The following is a 15,671-nucleotide window of genomic DNA, read 5'->3' on the forward strand; positions in this document are numbered from 1 at the left end:
TGTAACGCCCAAGCCCTGAGTCCTCTCCTCTTCTGTTGACTTCCTGCTTGGGGTCCTTCGTGTTCATGTCATTGATTTGGATGCAAGCGAGGTCCTCTCAGGAGAGAGAAGAGGACTTATGTCATCACAGGAGGCCAGTAGGGGATGGGTGGTCCCAGGGTGCCATTGCAGCACTGGATTCACAGTCCCCCACACCAAAACTGGAACCTTGATGGGGTACTTGGGTGAGTATTGTTGGCTTCACCAGGTAGGGTGGGAAAAAAGGCTGTCAGCATAGGTTAGAGGGGGAAGGGTGGTAGAAGTGGTAAAAAGTTAGTTTTATCTGGGAGTGGGGCTTTTAGATAAGGGTGAAGTTCCTTTATAAATTCAGGGCTTTTTTCAGCTGGAACTTGGTTGAACTCAGTTCCACCACTTCTGGCTCAGGTCCTCTTCTCCCTGCTCACCACTATCACTTGTAAACACAGGGGTCCGGCTTCTGTGTTTACAAGTTACAGCTTGTCTCCCAATGGCTTCCATAGATCTGATCTCCTGAGTGGCTCCCACTGAGTGCAGGATGGGGACAAGGGAGATGCAGGTGCCTGGGGTACAGTTGGGATGCTGACACTCCTACTGGATGATCTCCCTGCAAATGAGACAGGCAGAGCCACCCACAGTGTGTGGAGAGGTGCTAGAGAAGAAGAGGGGTGAAATGAGATGTGGATAGGGGATGCAGAGGTAAGCAGCTGTGGAAGAAGGCTGAGCTCTGCACTCTATGTGTAGCGCACACCTGAACTCTGCACGCTGTGTTTAGCACACACCAGACCTCTGAACATGGAGCACCCCTGAACTCTGCACTCTGTGTTTAGCACACTTCGGGAACTCTGCACATAGAGCACCCCTGAACTCTGCACTTTGTGTTTAGTGCACTCCAGAACTCTTCACATAGAGCACCCCTGAACTCTGCACTCCGTGTTTAGCACACTCCGGAACTCTGCACGTAGAGCAACCTGAACTCTGCACTCTGGAACTCTGCACATAGAGCACCCCTGAACTCTGCACTCTATGTGTAGTGCACCCCTGAACTCTACACCCTGTGTTTAGCGCACTCGGGAACTCTGCACATAGAGCACCCCTGAACTCTGCACTCTATGTGTAGCGCACCCCTAAACTCTACACTCTGTGTTTAGCGCACTCCGAAACTCTACACATAGAGCACCCCTGAACTCTGCACTCTGTGTTTAGCGCATTTCTGAACTCTACATTCTGTGTTTACAGCGCACTCCTGAACTCTGGGGGTCGTGGTTGAGTTCCTGCATCTATTTTCTGAGAAAAAAAGCCCTGTATAAACTACTCTTTGACTGATTTACTATTCTGTTAAAATCCAACCTCTGAGCAGCCCCAATTCAGGGTGGAGATTGGAAGCTCAGGGCTGACCTGAATGAAGAGGTGGGAATTGCCATAACAGTATGCATTCTACTGACTAGAAGTATCTTAATGCGCAGGTGCAAGGCTGCATTTCCTCTCCAGGCTGTCTAGTTAAGGATCAATGTTGGTTGCCTAGAGAAAGGAGGAGCAGTGAAGGAAGAAACGTGTTTGGTTAACATGAAAAAAGTGTGGTAATGAATGGAGTGAAACTACTGTGTATGGACAATATGGAATACTGTATATGAAAACTTAAAAATGGAAAACAAAAATGAAAAAAAAAAAAAACAATGAATGAAAAAATAAATCAAGAAAAAATAAATAATGGGGCAAAATAGAAGCAGCTTTAAGAGGTGATTTCCTTTACTGCAACTGGTATAAAGGCATAACATAAATTAAAATAGACCAAAAACAACAACCTTTACACTCTTCCAGACCCCCCCCCCTTTCTTCTTCAGTCCTGCCTAAATTACAGTTTTTTTTTTTTTTGGGGGGGGGGGGGGGGTTTCTGTGAGCTAGTATCTTTTTTGACAGTACCCACCCCAACTTTTTCAATCCTCCACCAAAATGATGTAGCGACAAGGGCTAATATTTAGGAAGCAGCATGTCTGTGAGAGATTAGTGTTGAGACCCCTGTGCTTTACAGCCTGCAAAGTGTGAACCCAAAAGGATTTGCAGTGTAACAATAGTCTGTCTTTGTCATTGCCTGGAGTGGGCTTGGTAATGTGATCTATGACCATACAACGCAACTCACCATAAAGTGTACATCAACTTGCTCATGATTAATGTTCTTTTGCTTACGAAGCCCAAGTACACAAATATTAATAGGCATTTAAACTGACTTGAGGTTTTTCTCTGTATACCAAAGAACAAGGAAACTTGAGAAGATATATACTGTGTTCTGCACTGCAATTAAAGTAATAATATGCCTCCTGTGTAAGGGAAAGTAAAGGAATTTTCACATATTAGTGCAATGCAGATGTTAAAATAAAAACACCTATAACATCCATTTTTTTCCTGCAATAAAGTTGCCCTTTGATATTTTTCTTTTAGTCTAGTGAACAGATCATACAGATTCTTGCTACACATGTATGTATGCAGTGGAGGACACCTGACCCCTAAGGTGGTTGTGATTAGCTATGTGTTGGTGCTAAGTTGCTGGAACCCCTGTCCTGCTTCTTTTTGGATAGGGCAACCCACTTATTGGTAGATGAAAGCATTCGCCATATTGTGCCCAACCCTCTGGTCATAGGCCCGCTTACGAAATCCCTGGCTCCAGCTATGCTATTGTGTTCTCACAGCAGGGAGCCTTCCAAGCTGTCAGAACACAATGATCAGCTTTGCTAGCTACAGGTGGTGGCACAGATTGTTCGGAAACAAAAACTCGACAGGGTAGTTGTACAGAAGTCGGTCTGTACAACCAGGGTGCCCATACATGGATAATGTTTGGCCAGTCCCTGCTGAACAGGCTTAATTTTGATCCATGTATGGCCAGTTATACTTTCGAGCTCTTCATTTCCAGATGCAGCTTTCCTAAAACTAAACTGCAGATTTTTTTTTCCGCTCATTATTTCCGATCTATGCATGCTGTAGTGTAGACCAGTCTTTCTTAAAGCTGAACTCTGAAATTATTTTCCCTATGCAGTGGGGCTGTGCCCACACTACATAAGTTAACTGTTTGTTTTGTCAAGGGGTGACCAGATTAGGTAAATATATATCTGCTCTCGAATCACCTAGACAAAAACAAACAGTAGACCTGTGCAGTGTAGGTGCAGCCCCACTGTATGGGGAAAAAAAACTTTTAACCCGGGATATAATGTTCAGGCCTCAGGGAACGCCTGCTAAAATCAGTTTAGTGGGAGTATTGCTCCTTACACTTGGGGCCAGTAGGAAAAATGTCTCCATTACAATAGTGGCCATAATGACACCTTTGCAGATAGTTCAACAAAAGATTATTGGTGTAATACTACTGGCTCTGCCAAGGTGGGCTTGGCACAGGAACTATGTAGGGACCATCAGATAGGAGGTTAATCCCCCACAGTTCAAGGAACCCCTATTAACCTCCGAGGAACCCTAGGACTTCCACAGAACCCTGGTTGAGAATAGCTGTTCTAGACGCTATCACTGTTATTTTCTGAATGATGTTAATGGCACCAATAAACCTCTATAAGGCTATCATTTGCTGCAACTATTTATGCAATTCAGAAAATATCAGAGATAAGAAGTATTTTGGTAACAGCCACTGTGCACCCTGGAGCCCAGTAATAATGAATGAAAGCTAAGTTAGAAAAAGGAACAGGAGGAGAATGTGTTCATGCGACCTGTCAAATTCACATGACCATTTCTCCTCCAATCTGTGTTAAGCTGAGAGAACTCCATAGGATAATGCACACTTGCCAATAAGTCTTGACTAACTGTGACTGGATTAAAGGTTGCCAAAAGCAGTCTGGGAGATTTAGTCTTGAAGGAAGACTCTAACTACAGCCGTTCGTGACTCACAACTACAAGGCCCATAAGCACCTGAAAACAGGAGGGACCATATAAAAGTAAAAACCCGGGAACCGGCCAGGCAGTTGGGGGAAGCGCGGCAACCAGATATGAGACAGAATTGTGGTGTGTGCCAAGCCGTGCCATGCTGATCCATGCTGTGTAGTGCCAGAGAGTGAGAGAGCAGGCTGCGCTGTCCAAGTCACCATCGCATCTTCTGTCGTCTGCTGTACCACTGCATAAAGGATTTTTGACCCACATAACAGTTACAACCACCTGTTAACCCTTTCTTTAATATAAACTTGTTAAAGAGCCATTTTTCTCCACCGTCAAGTGAACTATCACACTTGCATCTGCCCCCACCACTAAGCAGGTGCCATCAAATGCAAACATAGAGCATAGTTCCATAAGTACTCCAGAACGCTGACTTTGCTTTGTTATTCATCTCCCATTGTTGTATAGTATTTTAGTCCTATTACCGCAAGTGACCCCTGTGAACTTGCTCCACTTTCTGCATTGCTGCTATAAGTAGTCAATACATCTACTGAGCTCGAGTTTTTACCGGCCTGCTATTCACCTCTACACTTTGAGTCACCTTCATCATTCTGCGTGCTGACAGCCTTAAAGGGCCCCAACATAGCCAGCAGAAGTTTACCATAAATACCTGTCCAAGTCACCCCATTCCTGAGGGCAGAATTGGGTTGCTGTTACTGAATTTAAATTCATAGGTCTAAGCCTAAGCCCTTTGTTTGAGAGCTTATAAGTGACTTAATCTGCTGCATCTTTCATAATTCTCTTTGATCGCTTGAATAGTAACCTCTCCTATGAGGAACTACTGTTTAAGCTCCTAACACAGCTGTATAAGCTGGGTTTGACTCTAGAGGTACCTCTGCCAAAGTAAACTGTAATTGATGTTGATGTACTAATCTGCTTTGTTATAATTGTGACTTTAACCACTTGACCTTTTGAAGGTTTTACCCCCTTCATGACCAGGGCATTTTTTGCTGTTCAGCACTTTACTACTTTGACTGGAAATTACGTGGTCATGCAAAAACTGTACACACATGAAATTTATATAATTTTTGTTTACACAAATGGAGCTTTCTTCTGGTGGTATTTGATTCACCACTGGGTTTTTATTTTTTATATTATATAAATGAAAAAACATATGCAATAAAAAAATCTAATTTCTTCATATATCTAGGCCAAAATGTATGCTGATACATGTCATTGGTAAAAAAAATCCTAAATCCCAATAAAGTGTACAATAATTTGTTTGCATGAAAGTTATAGTGTCTACAAACAATGGTAAATTTACGCAGCTATAGACGGTATACTGTAGTGGTGGTGATCAGTCACTTATAGTGTAAATAGGATAGGCCAGGTTGTCCAGCCACCCTAAAAGACACTGGGAGGGTCACTAACTGACACTGACGTCGCTAGTAACACTTATACAGTGATAATACTGTACACTGACACTGTACTAATGACACTGGCTGGGAAGCAGTTAACATCTTGGGGCAATTAAGTGGTTAACTGTGTGTCTAACATTGTGTAATATGTGCTGCTTTTACTTTCTGATCTGGCTGATTTTCCCCCGTTTTTTTAGGGAGAAGAAACAATCAGATCACTGTTCCTATGTGTTGTAAACACAGAACTCTGGGATTGGACACAGCTGATTTCAGCCAAAATCATTGGCTGAAATCTGCTGCCAAACTTGTGTAGTGTCCAATCACAGCACAGTTCCGAGGGAAGACAGGCAGCGACATACAGGTACGTTGTCTGGCCAGCCTGTGCTGCCTATCTGCAGTAAGTCTAATGGGTGGGCGGCAAGTAGTTATTCTGCCAATACAGCCTGTTTATCTTTTTAAAGGGCAGTGTGTGCAATTTTTGTACGTCTGCGGGGAGTTCCCAGACAAGATATTCTGGTGGTGTCAGCGAGGATGAGGCCCCCTCGCCTAGGGCTAAAAATGATTAACAGCTCCTGTAGTGGCATATACAGTATAGTGGGGGTCAGCAACCCGTAGATCTCAACCAGGTAACTGGTAGATCACAGTCTGGGCTTGCTGACCCGCCATCTCAGTGCCCCACAATCTTGTGCAGAACAGCAAACAGGGGGTTACAGCAGACAGTGTTGTTATTTTCTCACTACCTGCTTTAACCCCTTTTACCCCACAGAAGCATGCAGTTGCGGGGCCCTTGCAAAGTGTTCCCATTTACTTGAACAGGTCAGGATTGGCAGGCGGTAGCACCCACCAAAAGCAACAGGGGGTTTAATTCCTGCTGCGGCATATGTACACCTTTTGGCTGCTGCCTCAGCAGCTAATGGGGGTAGGGATTGGGGGTAGTAAAACTAAGAGTCACCTGTAGGGTTACAGCTAAATATAGTGTAATAAAAGCCCTATAATTGCTAACATTGTAAAACTTCTTTCTATTTTGCCCCCCTAAATTCCACCCTTACAAGGTTAAATTGGCAGGATTTAAAAAAAATGCAAATGTATAGCAGCCAATCAGGAATCATTTTCCAATGTTCTGTTTACTCAAAACAAATGATATCCGTTGCTATAAATTACTACACTTTTTACACTATTGTTTTGGGTTTTTTTTTTTTTTTTTTATAATTTAACATAGAATTTCTGGAGGTTCCCTTTTAAAATAAAGAAGGGAAAAATGTAACCATTTATGATCTGCATCACTAATCCTGTCCTGTCCTACCACCAATGGGGCATCATTGTTTTGTTTTGTTGTCAGTAGATCAGTAATCCCCAGCTGTCCATAATAATGAAATCAGAACATGACCTATTTGGTTTGATGGAAATGAAAATGCTGTGCAACCCTGAAGATCGGGTGTAAAAGAATGATGTGACAGGGAAACAACCTCAATAATTATACACCTTCTTCAGATAAGCAGAAATTCCACGTCTGTTAATTCTATATACTATATTGTATATAATTGTTGCACAGGCTAATAAAAGAAACATTATACTTATTTTAACATAGGTTTAGTTTAGGTATACAGTATTTGTGAGAGATCAACAATGTCAAGTCTTATCAACGTTTGTTATTGTACAAAAAATATTGTTCCTAGTTATAGTTTGAAATGATCATGGGTGCAGATTTACCAGGGGTGCAGCATTTTTGATACTCATATAACAGTGCTGACTGGAAACAATTGACTCCATTTAAAAATGAGTGACAGCTAGAAACAATGTGATCTCAGTTTTCTAGAACGGGAGGGAGGGGTGGATGTTTTTTTACCAATTGTGAGATAGAGGAACATTTTTACTCAAAAATATATGATTTGATATTACTTACATGTGCCACGATGATGTAGGTAAAGTATGATATTTTCAATCCGATACTATGATTTTCTCAAACCACCAAAAAAAAAAAAAAAAACACCTAATGTTGCTTCTAAACATAATGCTTCCCAATGTTGTTTTGCTAACCATGGTAACTTTTGGGGTGTCCATTACACATCTTTTGTGCAGAAGTCTTCCATAATTCTGATTACCTGCTCATATGATTGGCCCGCCGCTTCTCCCAGGCAATTTTCCCTTATTTTAGCACTGAAACTGACAATGTGACTATAGTGGGCAGATACTTTTTTAGTAGTTGCAGTGTGAAGTGAAACATTTAGCAGTGGTAATATTACTTGATAAAGGAAAAGGAATTGGCAGCACTCCAGGTTGAGTCAAAATCCAGATTTATTGACTGGACATCCAAATATGACAATCGTGACAAGGTAGACGCGTTTCACACACTGACTGTGTGCTTAATCATTACAAAGAAAAATGGATATAACATCTCAATATATACACACACAAAAATCCAATCATCAATTAAAAAACAGGTGATACAAAGAGGGGTAAACCATTTTCCTAATTACCGAGGACACGGATAGACCCATAAAACATCTATGTGAAACCAGTGAAAAATCAAATGTGAATGCTGTGACACAAATGTGTATGAAAAAATATGTGAATGCAAAAAATCTGATAAAATCTAAATATGTATAAACTATGTATGAAAATGAAATGTATTGTGATTAAAGATATGGATAAAATTACCATTGTTTAATAATATGTGTCAATTATAAAATGAGAATAAAAGCGCAAAAAGATGCAAAAAAAAATATACAATCCGATTATGTGAATATAAATCTATGAAATAGTTTGTTATTAAATTTAATTTTCATAGTTTTATATTCACATACCTTGTCACGATGTCCAGTCAATAAATCTAGATTTTGACTCAACCTGGAGTGCTGCCAATTCCTTTTCCTTTATCAAGTTTTCACGGAGGCGAGCCGGGGCATGCACCGGTGTGAGTCATCAGGCAATCACACCACCTTGAGCAGTGAGTTCTTGTCTTTTCAGTGGTAATATTACCACTGCTAAATGTGATTGCTCTTCCTGGTTGTTATGGAGCCAGCGGCCTCCAGCATCCTACCAACCAGTGACTCATCCCTGCTCGGCCCATTCAGCTGTTAGCTGGGGATTCCTGACTGATAGGTGAATGTAAACAAAAGGTAGAATTAAAAAAGGCATGGGGGTCCATCACAAATTCTATACTAGACATTTTGAGTCTGCTATGGATTTTAACCTCCCTGGCGGTCTGATTATGTAAGAATTTCTGTGCTAAAAGCGATACTTTGTTTTGCATGATAATATGTTTTATATTTTAAGCCTGTAATTCTTAGGAATAACCCACTTAAATCTGTCCAAACAAGAGTCTAGTAGACATCCCAGGTATGATAAAGTTTGAAACACGAAATCATAAATTATAATGTAATAATAATACATTTCATCATCAAATTCTTTATTGTTTTCGAAGTGGAGATATTTCATTATGAGGAAGAATCTGTACTCGAGGGCGCTGCCTGATCCGTAGAGCACCAAGTCCGCACATTGCTGAGCTCAGTCGCAGAATCATTACCATTGTCACTTTTAGTACCTGATGACGAAATTTTCCACTAATCGCTATTGCTCAGTTCTTCAAATAATTCCAATACACCGTCGCTGTTTTCCAATTCATCCAAAAGCATTTTTGAGCTAAAAGAACGCTTTTTGGATGCCAGGGACGTTATCAATTTTCCAGGTACAAATTACCGCAAAAAGTACAGGCAGGGCACTGGAAAAGCCACTAGGTGAAAAGCTGTGGTGAAATGGCATGATACAAAGTTGTAATCCTAACAGATTACACTGTATCATGTTAGTTTTTTTTTTTTTTTTAATCTCCCGCCGGTTCCACCTCCCTGCAACGCGGCACTCGCAGGGAAGGGAACCAGAAGAAGGTACCAGCATCGGCCAAGCACAGAGCGAGAGGACAGAAGGCTGCAGGAAGGCTTGGGAGGATGGCAGGGGATCGCAGGGGAAGGTGAGTATCATTCTAGGGTAATCCCGAGTGTGGCTAGGGGTTACGGCTTTTGGTACTGAAAATTATCCCCGAGCCACACTCGGGAATACTGCTAGGAAGGTTAAGGGGGAACATCATGCAAAAAAAACAAGATAAAAAAACATAAGATCCCCTCCCAAAATCCTTACCAGACCCTTGCACACAGTCTGGGTGGCCATGAAAGGGGGAGATAAGTGTATGTTCCCCTCCCCTTGAACCATACCAGAAAACATACCTTTAACATGGCATGGTACCTCGACAGTGGGGACCCCCATAACAAAGCACCTTGTACCCATGTTGATGAGAACAAGGACCTCTTCCCCACAACCCTGGCCCGATGATTGTGGGGGTCAGTGATTGGGGGGGCTTATTGGAATCTGAAATCCCCCTTTAAAAAAAAGGGGGCCACCACTCTCCCCCCCCCCCCCATGTGAATGGTTAGGGGAACAAAGCAGAAGGCACTGGTAATTAAACACAGTTTTTTGTTTTTTTGTTTTTTTAAATAAAAGCCTTGTCAAAATGTCCTATGATGTAAATTCACCATCAATCATGTTGCCTAGCAATGCAGATCTATGTCACTTATGATGCCTGGAGGCCATCAACCCTCCAGACAGGAGAAGAACCAGCTGCCCGCTGACATGCTTGAACCTGTCTCTTGACTCCTGCCAAATGACAACTCCTAGTCTCCACCGCAGCAATATAAGAAAATGGGTGGAGTCTGTGGGTGATATCATTGACCATATAGGGACAATGATCAATGACATCATGGGAATCAGGGGGCTTTGCTGGCCCCCTCTCCCCTTTCCTGGCCACCCAGGTTGTATGCCTGGATAAGGGTCTCATATGAATTTTGGATGCATCCCACACATTCAGTTCGCCCTTAATATCCATACCAGACTCGAAGGGTCTGGTATGGAATTTGGGGGGACTCCATGCTGTTTTTTTCTCATGGGATCTTCCTTGAATACCATACCAGACCTAAAGGATCGTGTATGAATTTTGGGGGGTATTCTATGTCTCTTTTACATGCTATCACTGCTGTTTGTTTACATTCACTTGTCAGTTAGCAATCCCTGGCTGTAAGCTGAATGTCCCGGGCTGAAAGGAGTCACTGGTTGTTAGGACACCAGCAGGTTCTGGCTCCCTAAAAACCAAGAGGAAGCTATCACATTTAGCAGTGCTAATAATACCACTGGACGTTTGAAAACCTCTTCTGAACGCTGGAACTTGACAGATAATAAACAAAGTTAAAAAACGTCCGTTTGACCACTTTTACATGCCACGTTTACCGGCGTTCATCAGCGTTTTCGTTTGGAAGTGTTTTTGCAGATAACAGATTTTACTGATCCCAAATGCCTACAATACAGAGTCTCTCTCTCTCTCTCTCTCTCTCTCTATCTCTTTCTCACACGTTTGCAAGCTGTTAGAAACATTTAACATTTTGCTTATAAACTTCCATCATGGATGCATTTTTTTTACTTTCAGAAAAAATGCCTGAAAACTCAGCTGCCTCTAAACGACTATACAAAACTCAGTGTACATTGACAGATAAGATAACAGAGGAGAGTTCAGGGGCTGCTGAAAAAGGTGCCCAACTGCTCGTCCGTTTATCAGCAGCAGTGTATATGGGGCCTAAGGCAAAATAGGTAATATGTGATAGCTGCTTCGTCTTTAAAGTAGCTCTCCCATAAAAAAAAGTATGGGTGCTTCCATTTCTGACCACTGTCTCAAAGTGACAGAGGATTAGCCTCATGGGCAGCAAAGCCCTGTAACTAGAAATCTATAAAAAAGTATGGAAAAGGTGTATACTCACCTAGGAAGATGCAGCATCAATCTGAAAACTGGTCGCTGATTACTCAGTTCTCAGCATTCTGTGAGCAGAGAGCCAGAACTGTCAGTTTCCGGCTCTCTGCTCTGCCCACCCTCACCCATGCTCACTGGAGTGCTGGGCTGTGGAGGGGCTGGCTTAAGCTCTCAGCAGATTGCTGAGAGGCTGAGGCGGCTGTCAGTTCAGGCTTCTGGGTGGATCGTGACCATATAGTCGGGATCTTACCAGAGCCTGGACCGGCTCTGTGACATCAGATGACAGCGAGCTTCAGAATGAACTACACTCCTGTTATACATAGCAGAAGTTTAGCCAAAATAGCTTTGGCTATACTTCTCTTTTAAATACAATTATAACAACATTTTCAAAAATGTTTGTTCCTCCTGGCTAACCTTTATGTCCCAAAGGGCTCAGGAATGAAAAGAAGCAGGATAACTGCTAGTAAGCTGCAACTATACATTGGCTCGAAAGAAAGTCTTCGCCTATCCTTGCCAAAGTTCAGCATAGATCTACAACACAGTCAGGCATATAGCATAGCATCTGTCATAAGTAATGAAGCAATATGGTGGTTAAACTTAAATTAGCAGAAAACTGTTTTTTTTTTTTCAATAAAATGTTCACACAGACAAGCACCATCATACCTTGCCTGAGCCTCTGAGAACAGATCTGCTGTTGTCCACATATGTATTATCGTCCTCCAATACTGCCAGAATCGGCAGAATTGGGCTGAAATCATCTGTTTGTAGAAACTTTTTGTAATGAATTTTGTAGTGAATAATACATTTTGTTCCTGGCAGGAAGAGCATGAATGTTCCTTTATAAACTTGTAGAGGAGTTTATCAGTGTTTTTGAAAGCATCATTTTTATATATACATTATATACACACATAAAGATAATAACCAAATCATTTTAAGTTAGGCAACGGGTTCTTTTCAGTAATAAGTGCACAGTATTACTTTTAGAGGTATACAGCTAAATAAGCATCTACAATTTCAATTTGTTAGCTATCTGCTAAATGAAATGGGGATTTGAAAATACATTTAATATACAGTACGCAGGCACAAGCCGCATACAACTGTTAAAAGTTCCTTATACTTTCTCGATACTGTAAGAAATCTTTTAGCATAGTAGGCAGTTGTAGGTGTGGAATAAGATGTAATCTAGCTTGTCCAAGGCAGTTGCGGATGCTAAGTCTGCACAGCTGGCACAGCGAACACGGGTTAGCTAGACAAAACAAGCAAAAAAAAAAAGATAATTTATTGGTCAACATGTACATAAGGGTGAAAACAATGTAATATTGCTCATTAGACCCAGTGGTATAATAATAATTATTCAGAGAGGTATTACAAACAGTGTATTAGTTCTGATCTCTTAAGGACTAGTTTGCATCATAACCTCCATTCAGTTGATCAGAATGGCACTAGGCTGAGCAATGCATTAAAATGCAACATGCAGGGTATTTTATAAACACAGGGGGTTGATTTACTAAAGGAAAACATTTTCAACATCCCCATACATGTTTAAAAGTTGTTTGACTTTATCCAGACTCCCTGCTGATACCACCAACTGTGGAAGGGAGTTCCATGTTAATATGCTGTTCATTCACAGTGCTTTTTTTCCCCAGAGCTTAGTTAATGTGGTGAAATTTAACTTTAAAAAGAATACCCAAATGCAAGAAGAAAACAGCATTTTGCTTGCACCTGAGTGGATGGTTGGAGTCAACAGAGCTTCACCATATCCATTAAGCTTTGGAAAAAATTCCCTTGCAAACTTCCTTGGGAAGTGAACAGCCTATTTGCTTTCAATAAATCAACCCAAATGTAACATAATGCAGTAGTATCACCAGATTTACTTTGCAGTCAAACTTTCCAAACCTAATGGCCTCTGCATTTGTTTAGTAAGGTTGATAACTGCTGCTTGATATGCAGATAAGTGTTATATGGGAAATCAGTTCCTTCTTCTCTGGAGATGAATGGACAACACAAATATGTAAAAGTTCCTGCACTCTGCTTCAATTTCTTATTTTTTAATTTCTTGTGCATAGTGGTAATCAATATGTTAAGCTTGCTATTCCATGTCAGGTATTGTTTAGGTTGCATGAAGAAGTAATTTGGTGTAGGACCCTTCTGACCCTTGGAGGCATCTGGGGCACCCCCCAGACACAGGTTTGGCTAGCATTTTACCCGGGACTGCAAGGTAGGGAATGTGTAACAACTGGGGGCTAGTCACTATAAGGACTTTTAAAGATTTTGGAGATCTCTCCCATTGGCAACAAATGGGAGAGATTGGAAAGGAATTTAGAGCACCCTTAATTGCAGACTCAGACTCCATCCATAGACCTCAGTACAGGCAAAAAGGTCCTTTAATCTGGAAAACCTGCAACTTTTCAAGAAGCAGTAGTATCTCCAGCAACAGCCTCAGAAATCAGCTTGATGCTTTCCTAGGCTCTCCTCGAGTTTCTCGTCCTCAGGATTTCCAACGGCAGAATCAGATCAGGTACTCCACCCCAGGCATCACCTCTCCTTCCAGACTTCAGCCCTCTGTGTTGTTCCCTGAACCTAGGGTTTCCAGCAGCAAAACCACGCTGGACAAGCAGGCTTCGCGCCCGGGCATTTGCACCGAGCATATGCAAGGACTCCTAGCTTCCAGGCCTATTCACACAGAGCTCAACAAGTCCACCCAAAATATTTATGTTATACCCCAGCATGCACCAGAAGCAACAAACCTCCTATTGGTTGGCCAGAGGGAACATAAATATTTATAACTGCCAGAGGTACTAGTGACACCTACTGGCAGCACAGAAAAACAACAACACTGAGTAATAACAGCTCAGCCGCCGTTTTGCTATCCCCCATCTGCCCACCAAAAAGGTAGAATACAATCCTTTTTGGATCACATTTAATGCAAAATGCCAAGTTGACAGGCAGCACTGCCTGTGAAACTTGGTCATTCAAGTCAGCCTCCTATGGGGCCACACCGCTACCACGAGCCAAACACTTGACTAATGGTTGCAGGACATTAGCCCAATATAAACTGCAATTTGGAAAAAAGGAAAGAATGGAAAAAAATTTAGGAGGCAACAACTCCTTCTCCTGCATGGCTGACATTGACTTCTCTCAACTTCTTCCATCTCAGATAGTTTTTAAGAGCACTGGCTAGTGTGAATCTAGTCTAACATAAGAAATGGTTGGAGTGCTGCTTTAATTACACATCTATGGACATAATGGTAAACCTTTGTAGTATACTAATATTGTGCCTACACAATGATATGAGAACAAGAAGCCTACAGTTTTTAATTATTATGCTTTTGTGAGATGAATAATCTATGCATTTCCAATGTATGTAAGAAATAAATATGTTTTGGAAAAGGCAAACTATGTTTTATTCAACATAATTCCCTCATTAACAGATTAAAGCTCACCTTCATATAAAAGTAACTGTTGTTCCACTGGACTTCTTGGAACAGCTACATCAACTGGCCTTTTGAAATCTGTATTTCTGGCATTAATGTCAGCACCAAAGTCCAGCAATAGACTGACTACATCTGTACTGGCCTGCTGAGCAGCAGCATGTAGGGGTGTATCCAAATTTCTGCCCTGCTGCACATTAACGCCTAGAAGAAAATAAAACTGTTAGTACGTCTTTAAATCTCAGTTCATGTAGAATAGTAAAGTGGTCAAACTTACACAATGCTGTAGGGTAGCAAAAGCATATAAAATGCAGTAGCCAAAGGGAAATATTAGCTACAGATTTGGGGGCAACTATGTTCTTTAGTTTTGTAGCGCCCGAGCCATAAGCCATTCCAGGAGTTATGCTAGGCGTTGAGGCTAAAATTAGTGTGTTGAGTGTTAAAGTGTTACTAAACCCAGGACCCTGCATTCAATATATCCGGTCCCCCCAGTACACAGAACATGGAAATGCAATTTTTTTAACAAATATAAACTGCTAAATAGCTTTTCTCATCAGCAGTATATAGACCAGTCTTGTGACTTCTATCAGTGTCTGGTTAAAGCTTGTAGGAGGAGTTTTCATTCTCCCCTGATTGTCCTATGAGGCTGCAGGACCCTGACCCTCTGTCTGAACAGTGCTTTTCGGCCCTGTGCTGATCACATGCACCCTCCCAAGAAAAAAGAAAACTCTCTAGCAATACACACCAAATCGAGCATGTGCAGCTTGCCCCCAAGGCTCAGATCTATCAGCAGATAGATTGGGGACTGTAGAAGGAGGGGAGGTTCAGAGAAGATAGGATTAAACAGCCTTTTTACACGATGCAGGGGATTAACCCCTTAGGTTCCACAGTGAGTATAACAAGCATGCTTTACTGCAGTGGTCCTCAACTCCGGTCCTCAGGGCCCACTAACAGGCCAGATTTTAGGTATTACCTTGGGGAGATGCAGACTAGAGTACTGCATTTACTGAGCAGCAAATTATATCACCTGGCCTGTTAGTGGGCCCTGAGGACCAGGGTTGAGGACCACTGCTTTACTGCATATACAGACTGATTTTACTGTTGTGGGTTTAGTAACACTTTAGGAATAAGGAGCAGTTATTGGCAACAAGT

General features: G+C 41.8%; 1 protein-coding gene across 4 annotated transcripts in view; it reads right to left on the reverse strand.

Moving 5' to 3' along the window:
• Nucleotides 1-12,010: 12,010 nt before the first annotated feature.
• The window catches only part of ASB5 (ankyrin repeat and SOCS box containing 5), a 110,430-nt gene continuing 106,769 nt past the window's right edge, over nucleotides 12,011-15,671 (reverse strand). For 3 of the 4 annotated variants that reach the window (XM_082245646.1, XM_082245647.1, XM_082245648.1), the window contains exons 6-7: nucleotides 14,532-14,723; nucleotides 12,011-12,334 (exon numbers count right to left, since the gene is read on the reverse strand). In XM_082245646.1, the coding sequence (XP_082101772.1) occupies nucleotides 12,189-12,334; nucleotides 14,532-14,723 (338 nt within the window). In that variant the 3' untranslated portion in view covers nucleotides 12,011-12,188. The remainder of the gene's footprint in view (nucleotides 12,335-14,531; nucleotides 14,724-15,671) is intronic. The other variant, XM_082245645.1, reaches the window with a different exon arrangement.

This window comes from Pelophylax lessonae (genome assembly GCF_965119305.1).
Source record: "Pelophylax lessonae genome assembly, chromosome: 1".
Lineage (NCBI taxonomy): Eukaryota > Metazoa > Chordata > Amphibia > Anura > Ranidae > Pelophylax > Pelophylax lessonae.